We start from the raw sequence: 22,074 nt of genomic DNA on the forward strand, positions 1-22,074 counted from the left end.
TCTTCTAGTTGTCCTGAATAGTCAATCCTGTGTTCCGGGAATCCACTGCAGTGTAGCAGAGTAGAAAACGGATTAATCCTACCAGGTTGATGAAACAACACAACGTCCAGCAACTGCTCTCCGCTCCTGCGTGAGAAGCAGCTCAAGGGGCTCGTGGGTGGCTCGCCATCTTGCGTCTCGTTCAAGCATTCAGCTCCGTCATTTAGCTCAGAAGTTTCTGAACCAAACTTTAATGGCCGATCATAACAACAAAATAATACTTATACATAACCTAAATATTACATCAAGTGGCATCAAATGCAAATTAAACTCGTTTTTTCGTCGAGTGAAGTCGATGCTCACACAATGACGCAGTTTAAATAATGGAGGTGGCCGGTGAAGAATGGAAAAACATTGCAGGGAAACTACAACTAGCATTCAATTAAGCATCAATTCACCTTTTACAGCCATTACTTAAAATAAAACAATATACATTTGACATTGTAAGTTTCTTTTCTTTTTTTCCATTTGACCAATACAATAGTGTAAAATGTTCATTGCATGAAATAAAATAAAATAAAAGTCTGAAACTCACCAAGACCGGTTCAGTAATTAGTGCATCACCAATTGAAGGACAGGTTGGAAAAACTCAAAACGACTCCTTTAAAATACAAAAATAGCATTGAATAGCTCGGTCTCTCTTTCGTTTAACCGTAGTTCTCTTTCAGCTTCTTTATCAAGTATGAGAAGAATAAAATAAGGTGCGCATTTCTAGTCACGTGACTAACGGCATTATGTCGCTACGTGCCTTTCAAAATAAAAGCGTTCACATAGCGCTGAATCATTTTGAAGAATTACAAAAACACTAATTTAACAATGAATTTACCAGTTTTTAACCTTTTAACACATTTCTAAGTCATGTTGATCCTTTTTTCGCATCTACAATGAATATTTTCTTAATGACTGTTTTTAATAACAGGCTCTTATTTTATGAGGCTATGTTAACCAGGGTTACACAAAGTATTACCAAACAGCGTTAAAAGGAATAAAAAAAATTAAAAATAACAACAGACATAGCTACATAGTATTTCACCTGGTGAAATAGTAGTTGGTTGTCCACTTTCCAGGACAAAAAAAGTCACTTCAATGAAAAAACAAAACAAAACATAAGAAATTAACAACAGTACCCCAGGATGTGTTAAACAGAATTTCACTTTCAATTTTCACTCTACCCAGATCACTTGACAGACTCATTCTAACCACCTACGTAGCCTGAAGAAAAGCATTTAGCAGTAAGGTAATGTGGGAAAAGAGGTTTCATTTAGCAAGGTAGCATAACTAGATTGGACTCTCAATCAATGATCAAAGGTCATGTGGTTGGGTGAGCTTCGGTTGATCCTGATCCAGAGTGATGGCTGTACGTAGGTAAGAAGACAAGGCGGTGAAGGGCTGCACCATCATGTCAACGATAGAAGCCTGAGAGAGCAGTCTTCCCATTCGGCCATTCCTTCACTTTGTCTGCCACTTTGGATTATTGTGAATAAACACTTTCTCGCATGTAGGATGTGTTGCTATCAAGCATAATAGGTTTCGAGGCATTAACTTCTCGACAGATGCTCCATTGATTGATTTTGCTGTCTAATTTTCTTATCAAAAGGAAATTGTAAACGTGGTCAAAATTCCCTTGAAACAACAAATGTCTTACGACTGTTTGCTTGACAAACATTTGCGACCTGGGAACGAACCCTGACACGTGAACACGCATTTTCCACCTTCGCCAACAGTTGGAAATGTTCACCCCTCAGCGGGATAGAGGCTTCCATTTACATTCACATACTCAATGCAGAGGGTACATTACAAAGCAGCTTGTCCAAGGAGCTCAGTCTGTTGTTCAAGGACTTCTCCCGGGGGGATTACGAAACGAGCAGGCATCTTTCAAGTATGCCGAGAATAAAATAGCTATGAACATGACTGTCTTTACAGTTTGGAAGACAGGAAATAATTATATGGTGGGATGTTCAGTAAGTGCATCCGGATATGTCATATATTTGACAAAGATTAAAGTGTCCATGCTCATGTCTTTTTCACACATCCATGGATACTTCAAAATACATAAATCTTTACAGTCAGGAATTTTACTGATGTAAAATAAAATGCATACAAAATAATCAAAGCAATTTGGCAGAATATGTCTGCAGAATGTCTTCCAAGTGATCCTTAAGTGAAGTCTCATAAAGCCTTACCCTTTGTGTAAATGTACCTTCTATAAATGACGTTCATCTTATAAGAGCTCTCATAAAGATGGAAACTGAATAATTTAAAACATGAATACCAAGGAGATTTTCATAAATGATGCAAGAAGATTATTGAACACACACTCACCAGGCATGGTCCATATAATAAGATCCAATACAAGAGCTGAATCAAGAATACTTGCTAACTTTTGATTGCCGCATTTGGAGAGTTATTCATTTCACAGTATAAAAAAAAGGCATATAAGACATTAAAAAAATGAAGAATTTAAGACATTTAAAAGACAAGTATAGAAATAACAAGTTAGTTTACTAAAATTCCAAAAGAACATATGGTGTAAGAACATCATGGTACCTTATCCCATTTACATGCAGCATAACGACTAAATGCTGATGCACCATGTTTGTTTTGAACTATGGCCTCCACTAATTGACACGGGTCTGCTGCCCTGAGAAGCCTGCTGGGTTCCATGATCACTTCTGGAATCAGGACCTAAGCCATTCGGTGCTTTATAGCGGAGCAGTCACATATTTTAAAATATATTCTACAGCTGACTGGGGCCAGTCTAAAGTCTTTAGAACTGGATAAATAATATGTTCCTATATCATTGTTCTCATAGTATGAATCCAACAACCCCAGAGGAAGAAGTCATCAATTTTGGTACACATTTATTTTTTTTTTTGTACTTGTACACAGGGTAATAATTTTTCCCTGAATACATCCCTTCCCAAAAACATTTTGAAAGGGTTGTACAGACTTAGAATTTAAGGTTATGTGTAGTGCCAACTTTTTGTCCTTTGATAACCTAATTTATATTTAATACAGAGCCGAGATTAAATGTTGAAATTGAGGTCTTCCTATTACCGCTTGCTATTTGTCCAGGGGGACAGCACAACGATCAATTCTCAGGAGAAAATTTTTAATTTGATTTAAATATGTCAATAAATAGAGTACTGTATATTTCTGAGTTGGTACCACCCACATCTTTTTGGTCATATAACAAACACCATTGAGATGTTAACAAAGGTTACGCAAATAAAACTGTAATTCTTGCCCTTGTGATCTTGTATTCTTTCACCATGGTAAATTTAAGGCTGAACTAATTAAAGTGATTACGCAATATTATCATAAATCCAATAGGTGTTTCACACAAGGATCGATAAGTGAACCCACATGGGGGTCTTTGCTGGAAGATTAAAATTTTTTTTTGGTTGAAAATGTATGTTTGCAGCTGTCCCGTGTTTTCTTCCCACTATACTAATGAGGCCTACAGATTGGATGACCTCCAATTTAGGCTCTAAGATATCTGATGTCAGAATTAAAAAAAACGGAAATAATTATAGGGGCAGTATAATGTGCACCTGAGAGCAACAAAGGGCGCTTTCTTTTTTTCGACGTACATACGACGTACATATTTGTAAATTCATAGTGAAGTGAAGATATGCAGTGTCTGCCAGTAAGCAAGTGTCTTGTCTTGGACGTATCGTTCATCTGTTGCTGTGATTACAATAATGCGACACATGTTATGCAATGACAATGCTGAAATCGCATCGACCTTAATATTACATGAGCAATATGATGTATGTGACAAAGGTCTGGCTCCATCTTTCTGATCTTTGCAGTGAGAAGCAATATGCGCTGCTTGAGTCAGCCTTGTTAGCTTTAGCAAAGATGGATCGATTCTATTTTAATGTGAACATCAGCCCTAAAAACAGCAGCTCCCTTCCCAAGACAATTGCGCTATGTAGTAGTAGCTTTTAGATTGCTCTGATATAAGCTCTCTGAACGATTTGAGTCCCCTTTATTTGCTTCTGTCATTCCCCAAGTCTTAATCTATTTTATATAAAATCCATTAGATCACCCAAACTACAAATCTCTTCTATTTCTTCAGCCCCATTTCTTTTCTCTCTATGCCCTTCTGTGTCCTCAAAATGTTGGTATTTATTACAAGCCGCATCTGCAACGTTTCTCTTTTTCTTCCTATATTGGACTATCAATCATGAAGTGAAAGGCGTGGAAACCTTAAACACAGGCAAGAAAGATATTGTTTGTTTAGGTCTTGCTAAACTCTTTTTTTGTAAATTACAGGAATGTAAATGCCAATTAGATATTTATAAACATTTTCCAAACAGGCGATTGATTTCCTTTTGGGTAGAATTACATTACAGGACTCTAAAGTGGTGTTTGACTCGCAGGGTGCTTAGCAAGTTGTGATGACCGCACTGAATTTGCAGTTTAGTAGGACAGGGTCAAATGGGCATCCCACATAGTGCTTGTCACGCCAGTTAGTGCATTGCTTGAAGCCAAGAGAAATCAAGGGCAAGTAAAATCGAATAATCCCCTCATAAGAAAATCCTTTCTAGCAAAAGTAGAATGTGAATAATGTGTGAGAAATCATGGCTCTCAGGGTACAGATGTCCCTGAATCGTCAAGTGCCGGAGAATTATATGCTTGTGGGTAACAATGCAAGCATGTCCACGAAACAGCCAACACTTTCGGATCACATGCAAAGGACTGTCAAATCCTTTACGTCATGGCATTCGCCTATTCGCAGATTTTCTTTTTAACCTATCCTCGTTATTTGTCGAAAAACTCACCTATTGGCTTAGGATTTGCTTGCTCAGGAAAAAACAATAACTATTGAGTTGGCACCATCTGGTGTCAAGGTAGCATGTTGATGAGCTTACGTTCGGCGCATAAATAAATCATCAATGTTTTTTTGTTGGCATTTTGTGGCATCTATAGGCAGTTACAAACTAAAGGTTCAGATGTCTCTCACTGAAAAAGGACAATGGAATCATCATGCGTTATCTTCACCCTTGGAGGAGAGGACATTTCTGATATTATAGACCAGCCTATTTGCAGCGTGAGAAGTTAATGCAAATTTAGCTTGTGTGACAAGGAAATCATTTAAAAAAAAATACCTTTTAAAGTCAACCTAAGCCAATTAATTGGAAGTATGCTCTTTAACTTCAACGTGTAATTAGGTTTTCCGAAATTATTTCATCGGGCATGAACAAGAGGGACGCAAAAACCATCATCCACAAAATGGCTAGATCTCCCACGTTGCTTCTTTGGGCGGAATTTTTTTCATTTGCTCCTGAAATCCATTACCTTCACTTCAAGCAGGAGAGAGCCAATGTGTTGATGGGGTTACGTGGACTCCCTCTGCCAATACAATGATTGATAAATAGGCCAAAGTGACAACTGGATTGAAATTGAGGGCCAAAGACAAAGTGCAGAAGGCAGTGAGCAGGTTGCAGCACCAGAAGGCGATGGTGCGTCCAAACAGGGCAGACAGGCCTTGGTTGGTGCGAATGACCTAACCTGTGGTCTAAAATGACCAAGACGGAGAGGCGAGAGCTTTGAGGTCACCAGGTTAGAGCAGGTGGAACAAAGCGTGACGGTTACACGGTGCACAGGGCCAGCCAACATGACATGGTAGGATGTCACAAGCCGACCTATCAGCTGGACAGATGTGCGGCGAATGTCACAAGCTGCACGCTTCTGTCGATGTCTTATGCCAGCACTTCTCATTTGGCTGAAACATGCAGTCAAGAAGTGGTAAAACAATAACGCTGGCTTTAATCAACCAAAAGAGCACACAGTTGTGAAGCACAACTTTACTTTACAACAACAAACCAACTTTAATGAAAATTGCAATTACAAAATGTTGTTGTGTGAACAACAAATACACAGAAGTAGAAATCATTAATGTCATCTTTCTACCATCATGTATTTTCTCGTATACGTGCAGCCGTGGACGAGACAGACATAAAGCCTCCTCTTGCACTTGCTAAAAACAAAAAAAACAAAAAAAAAATCTACGCATCCTCTATGTCAAAGGCACTTCATAATTAACCTAGATAAATGATGAAAAAAAATAATAAATTATTTTTTTGGAAAAAAAAGCTTGAATCTTTGGTTGGAACCCACAAATATGCTTGTACATACAAGGTTTCCGGCCAACTGATAATATTCACAGTAAAATGTAACTCCAGTGAGAAAATGTTATTTAATTTCGCATTGCTTAAAGGAAATGCATTTAGACAAATTGAAATTCCCATACAAACCCCAAAACAAACTGACACGGTTTTTATTCTAGACAAGTTATTCTAGACTAGTTTTTTTTTTTTTTTTTTTACAATATTTTACAGCTATGCTAACGAGTCACTCTGCCTGGTACATCTGTAAAATATAATGGCAAACAATACATGGACTGAATAAAAATAAAAAAATCTGTCATTGCTAATACAATCAGCAATACTTTATAATTTATATTTGCCTCTCTTACAAACCTTAAAAAAAGGTAAACACATATTACTGTGTACACTGGCTGGTGAGTAAGTAAAACAGTAAAACAACATTATGAATTAAGCAAAAAACAAAATCCACAAAACCTTGTCAATGGTAGGGCGTGGGATAATAAATCTATTTTCCACTGTATGAGCCACTAAGGTGGCAATAAAAACCCAGAATTATAACGACAGTGCTCGTAATCATTCCTGATCCAGGAAGTCGTCTAATAATTAAGGAACATTAGGACAAATAAACATAAAGACGGCGCTTCATTTGACTCTCTTATTAACGGTACAGACTTGACTATGTTGAGTACAATTAAATTTTAAATCTAATAATAATAATAATAATAATAATAATAACAATAATGCATAGCAGCATTAGAATATAGAATAGAATAGAAATAAAATATGTATACATCAACAAAGATGTAGAATCAGAAGACATTTCTAAGAAAAAACAATAATGTAAGGCCAAAGAGTTCTGAAGACGCAGAGCTCAGACTAGATTTAGAGGCTGCAAGTTAAGCACCGAAAAAAAATCTCAGGCAGCTGTCAGGCTTACATGGAGTCAACAGCTATTAAATATATGCAGAAGCACGTTTATTGCTGCAAAAGCAACCAGAAGCATTTTAAAATCCATTCTAAAATCCACTTGCAGTCATTGGAGCTTTGCAAGAACTGGTGTTTGAGTTGTGTGTTTTCTCGACTGATGCCATTGTACAGTGCATTGCAATAATCTAACCGGGATTTAATTAGGGCATGGATGACCTTTTCCATGCATGAAAGAAATAATTGCCATGTGTCTGCTTACTGTTGTAATGATTTCTGGAGTCGAGCCAAGATGGATCTTTGAGACAGCAGGGTGCCAAAGGACACCCCATGATGACAGAAAACATCAAAGAAGAAAAAGCGATAGAAGAAGGTGGGCTAACTGTTAGTTTGTCTGACTACTGAATTGCATATGCCAACTCTTTGCCTGGGCACTTTTATAATGACAAATGGCTTTACCGACAAGTTATCGGAATACTCAACACAACAACTTGCTTGTCTAGTTTGTCCTGCAACAGTGGAAGCTTCGGGTCGCGTCCTAATTTTTAAGTTACACGTCACAGTCGACCGGTTTGTGGATCGCCAGAGCTCTGTGTTGAACGCACACATGAGGACTTGATTACAATTTTCGGCTATGATCATATCTTCAGATCAGGGAGTGAATATTTGCACTTAACACACCACGCACTAACAGAATAATTACTCAGGATAATCTTTAGGTTATCAGAGAGTTGAAGTGACATTAAAGACATTTATATCAAATGAAAAATGCATTCAGTGGTGCTATTAGATAAAATACAAACGGAAGCAAAATAGCATACATGTTTTTTTACACAAATGTAGAAATAAATGTAAATAAGTAACTGATGAAAAAAAATGTAAAAGATTATCTCTTTTGTGTTGCAATTGTTAAAACATGTATTGTTCTGGTCTCAAAATCAAAACTCAGGACTGCACTGTGCAAACAAATCACAATAGTGATATTAAATGTATTCCATATTCTGTATCCAATAGTCTTCTCGTTTTTCAGACGCGCTTATCCATAATATTAATGGTTGTGAAACACTGGTCTCGGTCACTCACATTAACATACCCCATAACGTGATCCATTTACTGCTTAGCTGTTGTGTTTAGCTATGTGTGTAGAATTATTAATCTATAATTGTCTCTTCGGACACTTATTAAAATGCCTGCTATTTTGCCGTTCAAAGTTGTCTATGATCTTCTTTTGTGAATAGCGTGCTCGAGCACACAAGCAGTTACCGTAATTCCGTGTTAACATGAGGTTATTTTAACAATTAGCATGGCTTTCACCGTTCAAGGTTTCACAGTCAGTTTAACATTGATATGATCTGGCAGCATTCCTTTACACACTTTTCTGACTGTGCACTGCGGAGAGAAAACGTGGCGCAAAATTCAATTCATTACAACAATCAAGAACTTGTTAGCTACGCCCTAGAGGCAGATTTCAGTAGTTCTTCTTGATGATTATGAGCATGCTGTCTTCATATGGCTTGAAACCACGATACACCACAGCGCATCAGACACAAATGTGAATCACGCAGAGGGAACATATAACAGGCTCATTGCGACACTTGAGTGTAATAGCAGAATGAATTCTCTCTGACATGTTCCATTACTCAAGACACTATGAGCATGCCGAATAAGGCTCTTGGCTATGTAATACTTTTAGTAGACCGACAGATCACCAAGCCCAAGGGCATGTTTTAATGACACTATACACAAGTTATTTAAAAAGTGCAGCTACATATTCCATATCAGAAGAGTCTATTTTGGACTGTTTTCATTATCAATCCATTTATTTGTTAATTTATTTTTTAGGGGTTGTGGGTGAACTGTTGCCAGTCTCAACAGAGGCATGGTTAACCTTGGACTGGTTGGCAGCCAATCGCAGGGCGCTTATAGACAACAACTGACCCCAACATTTTTACATATGGGTAATTTCTACTTTTCAGTTATGTTTTTGGAATTTGAGAAGAAGCATGTGTACACAGAGAAATCCTACACAAGCACAGGAAACATCATGCGAAAGCTACACAGGAAAGCCGGAGTTGCGACCTTCAGAACTGGGAGGGAGAAGCGCTCATAGGAAAATAAAACATCAAATATATCATATTTCAAGCTTGCCCATCATATCGGATTTTGACTCATGGCTCCCCTCTTCCTTTTCTTTAACATGTTTAATGAGACTGATGGTGTAATAAAGATTCGTTTATACAGGCTGCACGGGTTTAGGTCTTACTCAGTGACAGTGTGAATGTGAGAGTGCAAGGCATCCTGACTCTATATGAGCCCTGTGATTGACTCGTGACCAAACCAAGGCCATTCAATTCATCATGTCAAAGCACCTGACAGACAGCCTCCTCAAAAAGTACTGAACTTTATTTGAAAGCTTCTCTGTCCTACCCCACTCTAAAAATAGTGGTTAAAAAAACTATCAATCTAGTTGGTTAAGCTTATCTTGGCTACATTAAGGCGATGAGGCGACTGGTTAGCACGATGGCCTCATAGTGCAGAGGTCGTGGGATCAATTCCGGCTTCGTCCTTCCTATGTGGCGTTTGCTGGTGTGGGATTTCTCCGGTTACTCCAATTTCCTCCCGCATTCCAAAAACATGCTCGGTAGGTTGAATGGAGACTCTAAATTGCCCCTAGGTGTGAGTGTGAGAGCGGATGGTTGTTTGTCTTTGTGTGTCCAGCGATTGGCTGGCAACCAGTTCAGGGTGTACCCCGCCTACTCCCTGAAGACAGCTGGGATAGGCTCCAGCACCCCCCTGAGACCTTTGTGAGGAGAAGCGTAACTGATAATGGATGGCTGGATGAATCCATTAACCAATAGATTGGTCAGAATCTGACTAATTTGGCTGGTAATAGGACAACCAATTTTATTGTTTAGCCAAACACCAAATGAAATTGGTTACAGAGAGTATAATTCATTAGCCCAACTGTTTGCTGATATTCATGTGCAGTGTGTGGTATAGACATAGAGAACATATATATTAATTTACAATTAATTATCGTGAATTTAATCAATTTGAGGATACGCGGCTTGGATGATGGATGGATGCATTAATTTACTTACTGGTAATTGTAATTCATACATTTCATTTCATAAACCAATGAATCCTTCACCCTAAAAAATGGAGAAACTTTTGTACTTCTATTATAGCATATGTTATATTTTATTTTATTGAGCAGTGAGCTGGAGCAGCAAGGTGACCGACTGGTTAAAATGTTGATCTGACAGTGCAGAGGCTGTGGGTTCAAATCTAGGCTGTGTCCTTCAAGAGCAGGCTTTACATGGTCTCCCTGTGTGGGTTTTCTGCGCGTAATACGGTTTCAACCAACATTCCATAAAAACGAATGGTAAATTAATTAAACAATCAAAATTGTCCGCAGGGTAGGATGACTGTTCATCTTTGTGTACCCTGCAATTTTTTTTTTCTCACAAAAATAGTATCTTCTTCTGGAGTATACAGAATAAACTTAATGAGAATGACTCGTATGTTAAATGCAAAATGCAGTACAATATTATATTTGTTCTTGCAACCTGTTTGCTTCTCACGCCGATTTCTGTTTTCTGTCCAAGTAATAGAGACCGCCCCCTGCCGGCACAATGATATCAATACAGCAAAGGGGAGTCAAACACATGCAGTTGACGCCTTGAACTACTTGAGCAAAAGCATAAATCGCATCATTTCATTGTGATTATCAAACAATGGGAGGAGCATGTCGACTTTACTCACGCAAAAACTCCGAACAGCATGACTCGGATACCAATCTCCAAAGCCAGGTCTCGCACGGTTTTCCGTCTGTCTGGCGATGACACGTTCATGGTGCTCACTCTAACCCGTCAAGTGTGAAGAACAAAAGGTGTTTCTTGGTCCACGTTACAGTGTTTACTTTTGTAATCCGCCTGGAGGTTGAAGAAAAGAAAAAAAGAGAGAGCAGTTCTCCCTATCACACGCTGCGCGCTTCCATCACGACACCTGGAGCTTTCTTTGCCGTTCTTCGCCCTTCTACGTACTCTTCACCTCCCACTTCCACTGGTCCGCTTCTGTCCTCACCGGGGATTATTTTAATTGGAACTGTGATCGTGACAGCCCCCACTTTGTCAAGTTCTACTCTTCTCACCCCACTCAATGAAGCTGACGCACATGGAGTTAGGGAAGAGGAGTGAAAGTGAGGTGCAAAATAAAAGTCTCTCTCTCTCTCTCTCTCTCTCGCTCTCTCTCTCTCTCTCTCTCTCTCTCTCTCTCTCTCTCTCTCTCTCTCTCTTCATTAGAGAACAAAATACAATATATAACCAGAAGAATGTAGTTTCATAATTTTCTACTCTTCTACATTAAATCGACAATATATATTACAATATATTCACATTTGCAATTTAGTACACAGTACCAATCCACATACATTGTTAGAAATTAAAGGAAACCTCCCTTATTATTTTTTTGTGTGTGGCTTGGAAAAACGAATGACAGCTAAAAGATTCTCCTCTATTCATAAATTGCACATTTATGGCAACATTTTCAACACAGATAATTCCATGATGGCCCAACAAGACATGACGTGTGCAGTTAACTGCTGGACACAGAGACAACGAGGAGGACACAAAGTAAATCAATGCCATATTGCATTAAAAAATCTGCACGAGGTTAACCAGAAATAGCAAACTGGTATTTTATTCCACAATTTTTACGTGTGTGTGTGTGTGTGTGTGTGTGCAGTGAACATTTTGGTACAAGGCGTGATACACAGTTCAAGGGTAGACCTGCTTCACAGGTGACATTAAAAACAAATGTGCCGAGTATTTAAACAAGCAAGAAGTGGGAGATGAGCTTAATTGCTTGAGGGAGGATCTACTTTCTCTCAACTCCCCTTGATTCCCAGCGGGCACAGGCCGCGGCGTTGTAGGCTTTTGTTCCATAATGCATTGCTTGTAAATTAAGCCGTTGAGACACCGGACCAATGCACCGCTCTGACCTTCATGCGGATAAGGTAGGAGGACATATTAATTACAGCATCGTCCATGCGTGTGTATTGAGTGAAGACATGGCAGTGACAGTGGTGTCTGCCATTCTTTGACAACACAAGCACATTCATACCCGTTTGTGATACAGGTAACACATAATCTGACAAAGAGATGAGTTTGCAACTGCAATGTAGTTACCAAATTAGATAACAGTTAGGCTCAGTTAACGTCTAAACCAGGGATAGGCATTTTTGGACGGTTCATCATTGTTACTTGAGGTCCATATGGGACCACATACTTCCTAACCAGATCTATTACTAGAATATCATATTTCTAAAATGTCACTAATACAAACCCAACAACAAAGAATTGAACCAAATGACAAAATGACCACATACTGTAATTGTTTTTTTTTTCCAGTTCAAAGGCTCTCTCGCATTAAAATGGCCATTCAAGGACAGCACAAAACTGCTGCACAGCAAACCAACATTAAGTGCAGCAATGATGTAATTAATGGCATTCCTGAATATTGTAAGAAAAGTGTTAGGGCAACGTGTTACGGCTTTGCCATAGTGCTTAAGACAGTGTTTTCCGATGTGCATACCATCATCACTTGAAAGGTCTGGTCTAGATGTTCGGCCAGCCAAGCTTCCAGCAAGCTTGAGCCACTTTTATCATCATTTCACATTTGTCGGATGGGCAGGCACTTCAGAGACCCAACTATTTGCACATGAACACATCAAAAGTCACTTTTCCATAATATGACCCCTTTAAGTTAACAGAGGTTACATTCTTTTGACACTTTATGGCAGTAAAAATTAGAAAATTAAAGCTGATGTATCATGTGTTGTGAGAATTGTTTCTATTTTCATTAATTCAGTATTTTGGACGGGAATTGGTTATTGAGTTTAAGGATTCTACTGTTCATATACAGAGTCAGAAGCGTGCTGTTACCTTACTGTGGCTGAAAAAAAAAGCCTCTTCAAAAGTGTCATGTTGCCTGGTGGGTCTGCCCAGCCCAGTATGCAGACTTCTTATCACCTCAGGGTCTGTAAAGCCAGACTCTTATGTAGGAACACTGCGAGTTTACCTGCAGGCCATGAGCCCTGGCCAGCACTTTGTGGACATACATGAATATTTGATGAGCCATAAAACTTGTTTCCCTGCTACCCTTTCCAAAGTTGGGAAGTATAACCATTCTTGTTTGCAAACTTTTCTAAAACATATTACTATCAGGCCTAAATTAGAAATTGGGCATCTATTTTACGCTTTTCTATTGCTTATAAGATCCCCTATTAGCCAGGATGGTGACTGAGATAAATCACTGGACACATGCTCACCTACGGGTGAAATCTTTGCTCTCTGTGACCAAGAAAAGTAAAAAAAAAAAAAATAAATAAAAAATGACAAGCGAAGAAAACACGAAATGATGGAAAATTTCCAGGTGAGTCATTCTAAATGTTAACAAGCATCTTCGAGAATTTATATAGTCACCCTTCATTCCGTTCAGTCACCACCCCCCACCACCAACACACACACACACACACACACACATGCTCACGTCATGCCTTCCAAAATGAAGTCTGACATACAGTGTAACTCTTAAATATTTCAGCAAATCAAAGTGGAATTAAACACAAAGTGCTTGTGATCACCATCCTTGCATAAGGGAGCATCCACAATAGAATGTGGAGGAAATCCTCGGTGACAAAGTGACTCATCATGCAGCAGAGGGATTAGTTCAATAGGCTCCTTCTGTTCAATATTGGTTGGCAAATTGTTACTGGAAAGCATTTCTCAAACATGCTTGAGTTATTTTAAAATGAAATTGAAGATTTGTACAGCAAGGATTTTATTTATTTGAATCCAAATCTGGATCCCAACACTAGAGAACTTTTCATCTTTATTTATTTGTTTTTGGTTTGTTCTTTTGTTTCTTTGTCATAATTTGCCATGTCATCTCCCGTGCCTGAACAGTTGCAGGTATTGTTGAATCAGAGCACTGCATTGAGCTTTAAATGATGCTTGTCCCATTCCATAAATTCTGTATGTTCCACAAGTTTTTTTTTTTGTTTTCTTTTTTTTTGGGGGGGGGGTAATTAATACACAATCACCTTTGTTCTGTCAGCTGCTGAAATTCAAACGCTTTCCCAATTTGAAATGCACTGTGGGACAACTTGTTTGGCAGCAGTATTACTCATCCGTTGAAAACATTTTCATCTTTGATTTGTTTTGAGATTAATCTCATCAATAACGACTTGTTATTATTGGCGTAGACAAGACTTTGGGTCCTTAAGCGTATTACACTTGGAGTAAGCGAATATCAATGCAAAGGCCATCAGTGAAACTGATGATTATTCTGACTTTGATGCCACTGTTGACACCTTGCGCGCAATACAATATCTGAGCTGCAGCAAGATTAGGAATAGTTATGCACTACTGCTATCTGTTTAGGGCAAGTGTGTGGGGGTCTTTAGCATTGTATTTGCTTTAATGTCATCACTTCACCTTTTAATAGAACTTGCTGGGCTACTTTTGTAGAAGCAGTTTAATCTGTATAATAAACTACTGGCCCTAGAGGGGAAAAGAGAAAGTGAAGCAGCACTAAAACTAATGCGCATCCGGATTGCATTCCAGGTGAAAATGTGTTTGAAATATAGAGTTCATAAAAATACACCGATGGTGATCAGTGTCTTAATAATTACGCACAACAGCTTACAATATATAGATGCTCTTATAAAACACAAAGTTGCTACTTTAATTTACACTATCCACCAAAGCTGTTTGCAAAAAAAAAAAGAAAAACAATACAGTATCATATTCGGAAAGCAAATCTTGTTTGACAATATGCTGTTATGTAAAGAATTATATTGATTTACTCGTTGCCGCATTGTTGAGAACAAATAGTCTGCAGTTAAGTCTACACTCTGTGACTATTTGAACAAAGTGCACATATTTGTATGAGATTAAAAAGTATGTGCACTGAACAGACTGCAAAGCTCCCCCTGCACATTCTCTTCTCTTGTGCAAGCAAGTTTTCATCCGTTTTATTCTCTGCCATCTGCCATCACAAATAACAACAACAATTACATTGGTTGTCGAGGGTGACAATGTAATCACTGGACACCTAATGGAGTATGTCATGCATCCATGATGAATGAAAATTTGAATAGTGTAGTTCTAGGTGTCAAACTCTGGGCCGCGGGCCAAATTTGGCCCGTAGTGTACTTATATTTGGCCCGTGAGGCTATACCAAATGACTACTATACCATTTTACATTCTATACAATAAAAGTAACATTCCAAATGATAATAGGAATATTCAAAATGATAATAGTAATTTTAAAAACTAAATATTGTATTGGATTAATAAAACCACTTCTGATAAAAATGTCCAATAAAAAAAAAAAAATCTGCATTTATGTTGTTTTTAAGAAATTAAATGCTGGCCCGCGGCTTTGGTCAAGTTTTACTTTTCGGCCCACTATGTATATATTTGAGTTTGACACCCCTGGTGTAGTTGCTCTACATAGTGGTGATGTTAGTGTAGCAATAGTATAAGGAAGGTATCACATTTTGGCTTCAAGTATTGTTATAAACACTGAGTGAACATATGACAAATAAAACTGTGATATGTGTCTGCAATTCAAAAACATCTGTGTGGCAGATGGGTCAGACAAACAGCGGTAAATGAAAGTGTCCTGGTGGGATACAATAAACGAACAGAAGTGGGAAACACCCCTCCATCTTAAGGCATACAACCACAAGCCATTGACGCCTGCCGTGGAACTGGAACAAGTGCAAAAGCCCCTTATACAATTCAATGTCGATTATGTTATGGTCACTCAATTAGCAATAAATCTGTAGTCGTCCCAACATTAGGAGGCCAAACTCTCTAAAGCCTCAGGCGTCTTCTGCATAACAGCTGTTTGGTCATTAGCACACAACTGCACTGCGCAGGCCTTCTTTCACTTGGTGCACAAACATGCAGCTCGTTGAAACATGTCGATATTACGAACAGCATTGAGCTATGGTTTTTATAATCTCATCTGTTAAATCTGAAGTTCGGTTTTAAACGTCAACGTTTGCACATGGAGTGTTTGACAATTTTCTTATGATGAATTCAATGATGGTAGAATCTCTTTACAGTATAAAGAAAGTAAGAAATTGTTGGCAGCGCCGTTCTTCATCATCCCTGCACACCACCATCCTGTGCTGCGTTGTTCCACTCCCCTTACGACTAACTAACAAATCACTAATCTCCTTCAGTCTGCATATTATCGGCCCAAGATGTCGTCTACCTATGCACTTGTAGGTCACCCCCTGTTCCTGCCCGAGTTCACTACAGTTATTTCCATCCTTTTTGCAAAGCCTACCGCTATTTGTTTCTTTGGGTTCGTGTCCTCAATACCGAACCTGCCAATCAATTACCAGTCATCTTTGCCTTCACCAACATGCTTATTAGAAAGCGCGCACTTTCCTCCTCTCCCTCGTCTTTGACCCACTGTAGCTTAATTTCAAAAGGCATCAAATTAATGATGCTGATGATGATTCGTTAGGTAACAGACGATGACTGATCGTGTAAAAAATTCTTAGGATAGACAATCATAATTGTTTGAGAAAGTTTTACATCCGTGATGCCCTTTCTGATGCAACCATCTGAATTTTTTTTAGGCTTGTGCAGCGCATATAACTACATTATAGAGCTATCCATCCATTTTCTGTGGTGCTTGTCCTTAGTTGGATAAAGTTAAGTCTATCCTAGCTGAGTAAGGGTGAGAGAGGGGTACACTTGGTACGGGGTGTTGCAGCCAATCTCAGGGCCCATAGAGAAACAAACCCCAAAAAACTAAATAAATGAATTCAGAGTTTGCAATTTACTTAGCATGTACATTTTTGTAAAGAAGACGTAAGCCGGAGTAATTCGAGTACAACCATGCAAGCATGGGAAGAACATACAAATTACACAGAAGAGCTCTAAACCTTACAATCTCAAAGACCAAAATAATAATAAAAATTAAAACTAATGCTATGCATTTTTTCAGTATATCTGTATATTGGGAGGAAATTAGCAATCAATTAGAGAAGTAATAAAGTAATTCAAAATACATTAACTAGTTTGAGAACATCAAGCATCAATGTAGCTACTGTATATTGAACATCAATTTTAAGAGCAACAAATATTTCTGTCAGCGAGTCTTCCAGAAGGGAATAAAAAGTAACTTTTCGACAGCTTGAAAAATGCAGACACAATAAACTGTATCCGCACACACACACAACACGTGCTGATTTTAAGCAAGCTCTCCAGGTACAATTGTTGCTTTTGTTTATGTAACCCTACAATAGGAATAGGTTCCACCAGTCTGCCGAATTCCTAGATAACAAATTGTTTTGTATAGTTTTGCCTAAATATACATAAAATGCGCGGCCAACATACAAAAGTAGAGCTACATATCAATGTAGAGGAAAAAATGAGAGCATGCAGTATATTTAAATTCCACTAGAGGGTAGCACAATCTTGAAAAAAAAATGTTTAATGTTTTTTTTTTCTTCTTCTTTACACGAAAGCCGAATGACTTTTTTTGAACGCAATAGTGATTATGATGCTACTTTTTTTCCCTAGCACGGGAAGGAATATATTTCCATAATCCCTTTCTGACCACAACAGTGTTGTATTATGAATGGTAATGTATTGAAATCACGTTTATTTTTTTAACTGCACAGGTTAGAGACGCATTATGAGAAATAAGTGATGTGAGTGCTTAATCCTTCGTACACTAGATGCCGCTATTGCCGTGGCAAGTACAGAGCGTGCAGATAATAATAATAATCTATTATTAATAATAATAATAAAAACAATAATTACAACAACAACATGAAGAAGTATTCATTCTGATTCCATCATTCCATGGCAATCGACTGCAAGTGAAATCTTAACATTGGTCTAGCTCTGTGAAACTTTTCATGATTTCCTGATACGATCCATATTTTGAAAAAAATTGAATTGAATCTGTGAAGGCGCTCAACTATCCAATTTGTAAATCACTTTTTACACAAAGTTTATGCAAAGGCTACCCTATTTGATCAATTTAATGTTTGCCACTATTTGGTAGAGAAAGCAAGTGACTTTGCTTGCCTGTACAGAGCCTCATCAAATGGGACACTGTCCTGCACCTGTGCGGGCAACCGAATTGCGAAACGAGCTGCACCCTAGTACGGTGTGCGAGAGTTTTCTTTTTCTTTTTTTTTTTGTGGCTCCTTTGCAACACAGCGGGTGTGCAATGGATGATGACCAGGGCGAGCTGCACGGCGATCGAGTCAAGGCAGTAGGAGAGATAGTGTAGAGAGGCAGGGAGGGAGAGAGGTAGAAAAAGAGGGGCTCACATTCTTGGTGAGGCGTCACAGCGGGACAAGAGATCCAATCTAGAGGTTGTCAGCCGGAGACGGACCCGGACGAGGAAGGTAGGACGATACTAGAATGACTTGAACCTAATTATCACCCTCCTCCTTATCGTCATCTGTAATGTATTTAGTTGACTCCCGCGTGGGTTGGGGGGGGGGACTATTGAGTTGGAGCACGGTTTTTGGTTGAGTTAATTGCACGTGTCTTATGCATTTTACGCCTTGTTTATTTAACACTTTAAATTTGTTTTACGAGCCTCTGCTTATTTTTAAAAATAATACACTCATCCCAAAATTTTGGTTTTGACCTGGATGTTGATAGAAATCGTTTTTGATTGACATGACAGTTCAATACGAAGTTAAAGTACATTGAAAGTTTTCCTACAACTTCAGTTCCGCATGGTTCATGGACGTAATTAAGTGGCGAGTAAAAGGAAGATGGAGCGCATGCGCGGTCAGAGGTGTCAGGTGCACACAATCATCTCAGGTAGCTGCACAATTACTTCAGATGTGCCTGCTGGGGAGCGCCTGGTGCCCACTTACTTATTTATACATCTGTAACGCGATGCGACGTTAGTTTAATGCAGTGATGACTCTGCGGTTTCTAATTTAAATTTGATGATACTGTCAAATACACATGGTGCTAATTTGTCTGTTTTCATTAAAGCTGGCTTTGGGTGAGACATCATAAGTCACAATTTGGTTAATTTAATATTTTTTCAAAAATCTGTACTATTCGCCAGTCCATGTGTTTTTTAAACAATTCTTTGATCAATCTAAATTGGTATGAAGATGTTATTCATTCTCTTTGCCTTTGATAATGTAAGCGCATTTACATTAAAGTCACTACCAAATTAGTCAAGACTTGCAAAATGGGAAAATGCCATGTTTGTTTTCAAATTATGGTGCAGTAGATGAGAGCAGACTCCCATTTGAGCAATCTGTTTTGAGAGAATCATGGGGAAAAAAATTGAAGTAGGAGATATGATCAGAAAAAAATGAATACCCAAGGCTAAAAATGAAATAAAATCTAACAAATATTTCCAGAGAGTTAACTTACAGTTTTTAACCAGTATACCTGTGCCATAATTGTTAGAGCTTCATTGGAAATTCAACTTCTCCACCCAACACAAAATTCATATTACAATATTCACTAGTGGTTTGTAGATGGAACGAGTTAACTTGTTGATGTTTATTTTTGGTTTATTATGATTGAAAAACACTGGCTAGACATGCTCGGTCTTGGTTGCATTTTTAGGTTTTCCATCAGTCTGAAACTAAATGTATAAAGTAAGAATAGCAATGATTATTCAAAATTTTTAAATGAAGTATTGTTCTATTACTGTTAATTCAAGAAATACAAGTTTTATGATGATGTTAAGCTGGAAGCTGCAGCCTTTTCCTCATTTGCTATGTAGTGAGCGTATGTGTCTGACTCTTGGCCTCTTTGAGTGTCACTCTCATGAAATTCATTGAGAACAGGAAAAAAAAAATTTGAAATGGAGAGTCCATATCTGACACGTTGACTGACAGACTCAAATGGAACACAATATAAGGAAGAGAGGACTGTGCGTTATGAGGTCTCAGAGTGGAGGCAAAGCAATGTGAGCTCAAGGAAGGACTTCAGTGTTATCAAATTGGAAGAGGCGTAAAAGTGTCGAGTGGGGAAAGGGAGAGAAGGCGATGTATGATGTGGAAAAACTTGTTTATTTTGTGGCGGTTGCTGGCATGGAGCCTGTAATAATTCTTGTTGCTTTGCCATGTGGAACTTGTGATGAAGCTTCATCCTTTGGGGAAAGCTCAGCATTGATTGCCAGGATGTGAAGGCTTCTAAATATAAATATGTCTCGTACATGTATGTAATTGATTAAATCAGGCTGCGGCCCATTAAAATAAATTTTCATCTGTACTGCTGTAATTTACCTGATATGCGCACGCACATTTGTAATAGTTTCTCATTGAACATCCTTTTTTTCGTTTTAACAAACACTTCCGCCTAATTCCAGCTGTGTGTTGTCATTAAATCACCTGAGGCAGCCAGGCAGAACTGAAGAACACACATTGGTAAGGAGGAGTGGAAGACCGAGATTATTATTCTGCTCAGTCGGTTGTATTACAGGGAAGGCAACAATTCCATGATTCCGCTATCAGTGCAGATTTTATTGATTTTGCTTTTCTGTTAAGACATGCGGCACAGATTTCATTTTTAACTGCGACTTGTCTCATTTCAGTACTCCTGCTTCTTGCTCAAATTTAGCTCTGATGGGCTCCACCTTACCCAATTGAGATGTTTGTGCAAAATGTATGGGTAATTTGAAGATACAAAAAGCATATGAAAATGAGTGATTGTTAATCTTAAATTCACGCAAACAATTTTTTTCTGGATTTCACAAAACCACATCATATAATTTCATGACTTGTTTGCACCTTTGGAACTTAATTCTGCCATGTAAACAAGCAAGCAGCAACTTTAAACACTGTGTTGTGTGACAAAATAGTTTTTTTTATTTTTATTTACAAACAGACTATAACGGGGTTGCAATGTTTGGTGGTGACCCAAAGGGAGAGAAAGTGAGGGTGAAATGAAAGGGGCAGCACGACTGGATCAAGAGGGAGCGGTTGAACTGTTGAGGTGTAAAGGTCGTCTGTGCAGAGGAGGAGTTAGTGTACTAAATGGTGTATTTTCACTTTACAACCGGATAAAAAACATCAGCTGTTGCAGGGGCGCTCAGACTCCGCACGCATGTCGAGTGAGACAAAAGAAGATGAATGAGTTTCTACAGGCTATTGTCTGCCCTCCGACACTGCCTGTTTGTGTTTATGTTGTCTTCTGTACACTCGGATCTCTGCTGTCAGGCATATTGCAAAATCTCTTGGTCAACAACCACAAAAGTCAGCCTAAGAATTCAAGGACAGAAAGAAGACGAGAAGAAGTCAAAGTCATGGCAATGTGGTTTCGGTTTCCACAAGGATTTACAAATCGTGTTAATCCACCAGGAGTGCCAATTAGCTATTAACAGCGCTTTAGTATTGATTTCCAAAATCGATTAAATTTGATCCATAAGGGCCCGTTTCGATTCCATTTACGATTCAGTTTGATTTTCATTTCAGGATACTACGCAGTACCAACTTTAATGTCAAATGGAATTCATTCTCAGAAGAAGCAATGCTGCAAATAAGACGTCTTTCTCTAACTTGGTATATTGGTTAAACTATAAGTATACATTAAGATTTGAACCCAATGCATCATTAATCATGTACGTATGTATGTTTTTAATTGACCATGACCTGATCAGAACTGACTTTAGTGCTTCAGCCATATTTTTTTAATATATACTCTCTCATACTGACGAGATCTCGTGTGTGAAAAGTCATTAATTTATGGGAAAAAGATGTATTAAAAGGGTCATTTTTGTTTTGATTTTTTTTTTTTTTTTTTTTTTTTTTTCAAACCGAGCCTTACTATTAATCCCTAACCGTACAAAGACATTTTGGTCAACAGTGGCCCTGTTTTATAAATAATCGTGCTCAATTCTCAGGGCATTTAATCGATCGCTACTGGACAGTTCACGTTGTCTTGGAAGACGTTTTGCCTTTCAT

General features: G+C 38.3%; 2 protein-coding genes across 3 annotated transcripts in view; one reads left to right on the forward strand and one right to left on the reverse strand.

The window, feature by feature from the left end:
• Window positions 1-11,240, reverse strand: part of plpp4 (phospholipid phosphatase 4) — a 59,424-nt gene extending 48,184 nt beyond the window's left edge. Inside the window, exon 1 of the mRNA XM_088305483.1 lies at window positions 10,848-11,240. Within this exon, the coding sequence (XP_088161609.1) occupies window positions 10,848-10,936 (89 nt within the window). The 5' untranslated portion in view covers window positions 10,937-11,240. The remainder of the gene's footprint in view (window positions 1-10,847) is intronic.
• Window positions 11,241-18,318: 7,078 nt separating this feature from the next.
• Window positions 18,319-22,074, forward strand: part of cdh23 (cadherin-related 23) — a 161,495-nt gene continuing 157,739 nt past the window's right edge. For both annotated transcript variants that reach the window (XM_088304346.1, XM_088304347.1), the window contains exon 1: window positions 18,319-18,534. The gene's annotated coding sequence lies outside the window, so the exon portion shown is untranslated. The remainder of the gene's footprint in view (window positions 18,535-22,074) is intronic.

The sequence above is a fragment of the Idiotropiscis lumnitzeri genome, chromosome 9, assembly GCF_059441095.1.
Source record: "Idiotropiscis lumnitzeri isolate Australia: NSW breed Sydney's pygmy pipehorse chromosome 9, RoL_Ilum_1.0, whole genome shotgun sequence".
In the NCBI taxonomy this organism is placed as follows: domain Eukaryota; kingdom Metazoa; phylum Chordata; class Actinopteri; order Syngnathiformes; family Syngnathidae; genus Idiotropiscis; species Idiotropiscis lumnitzeri.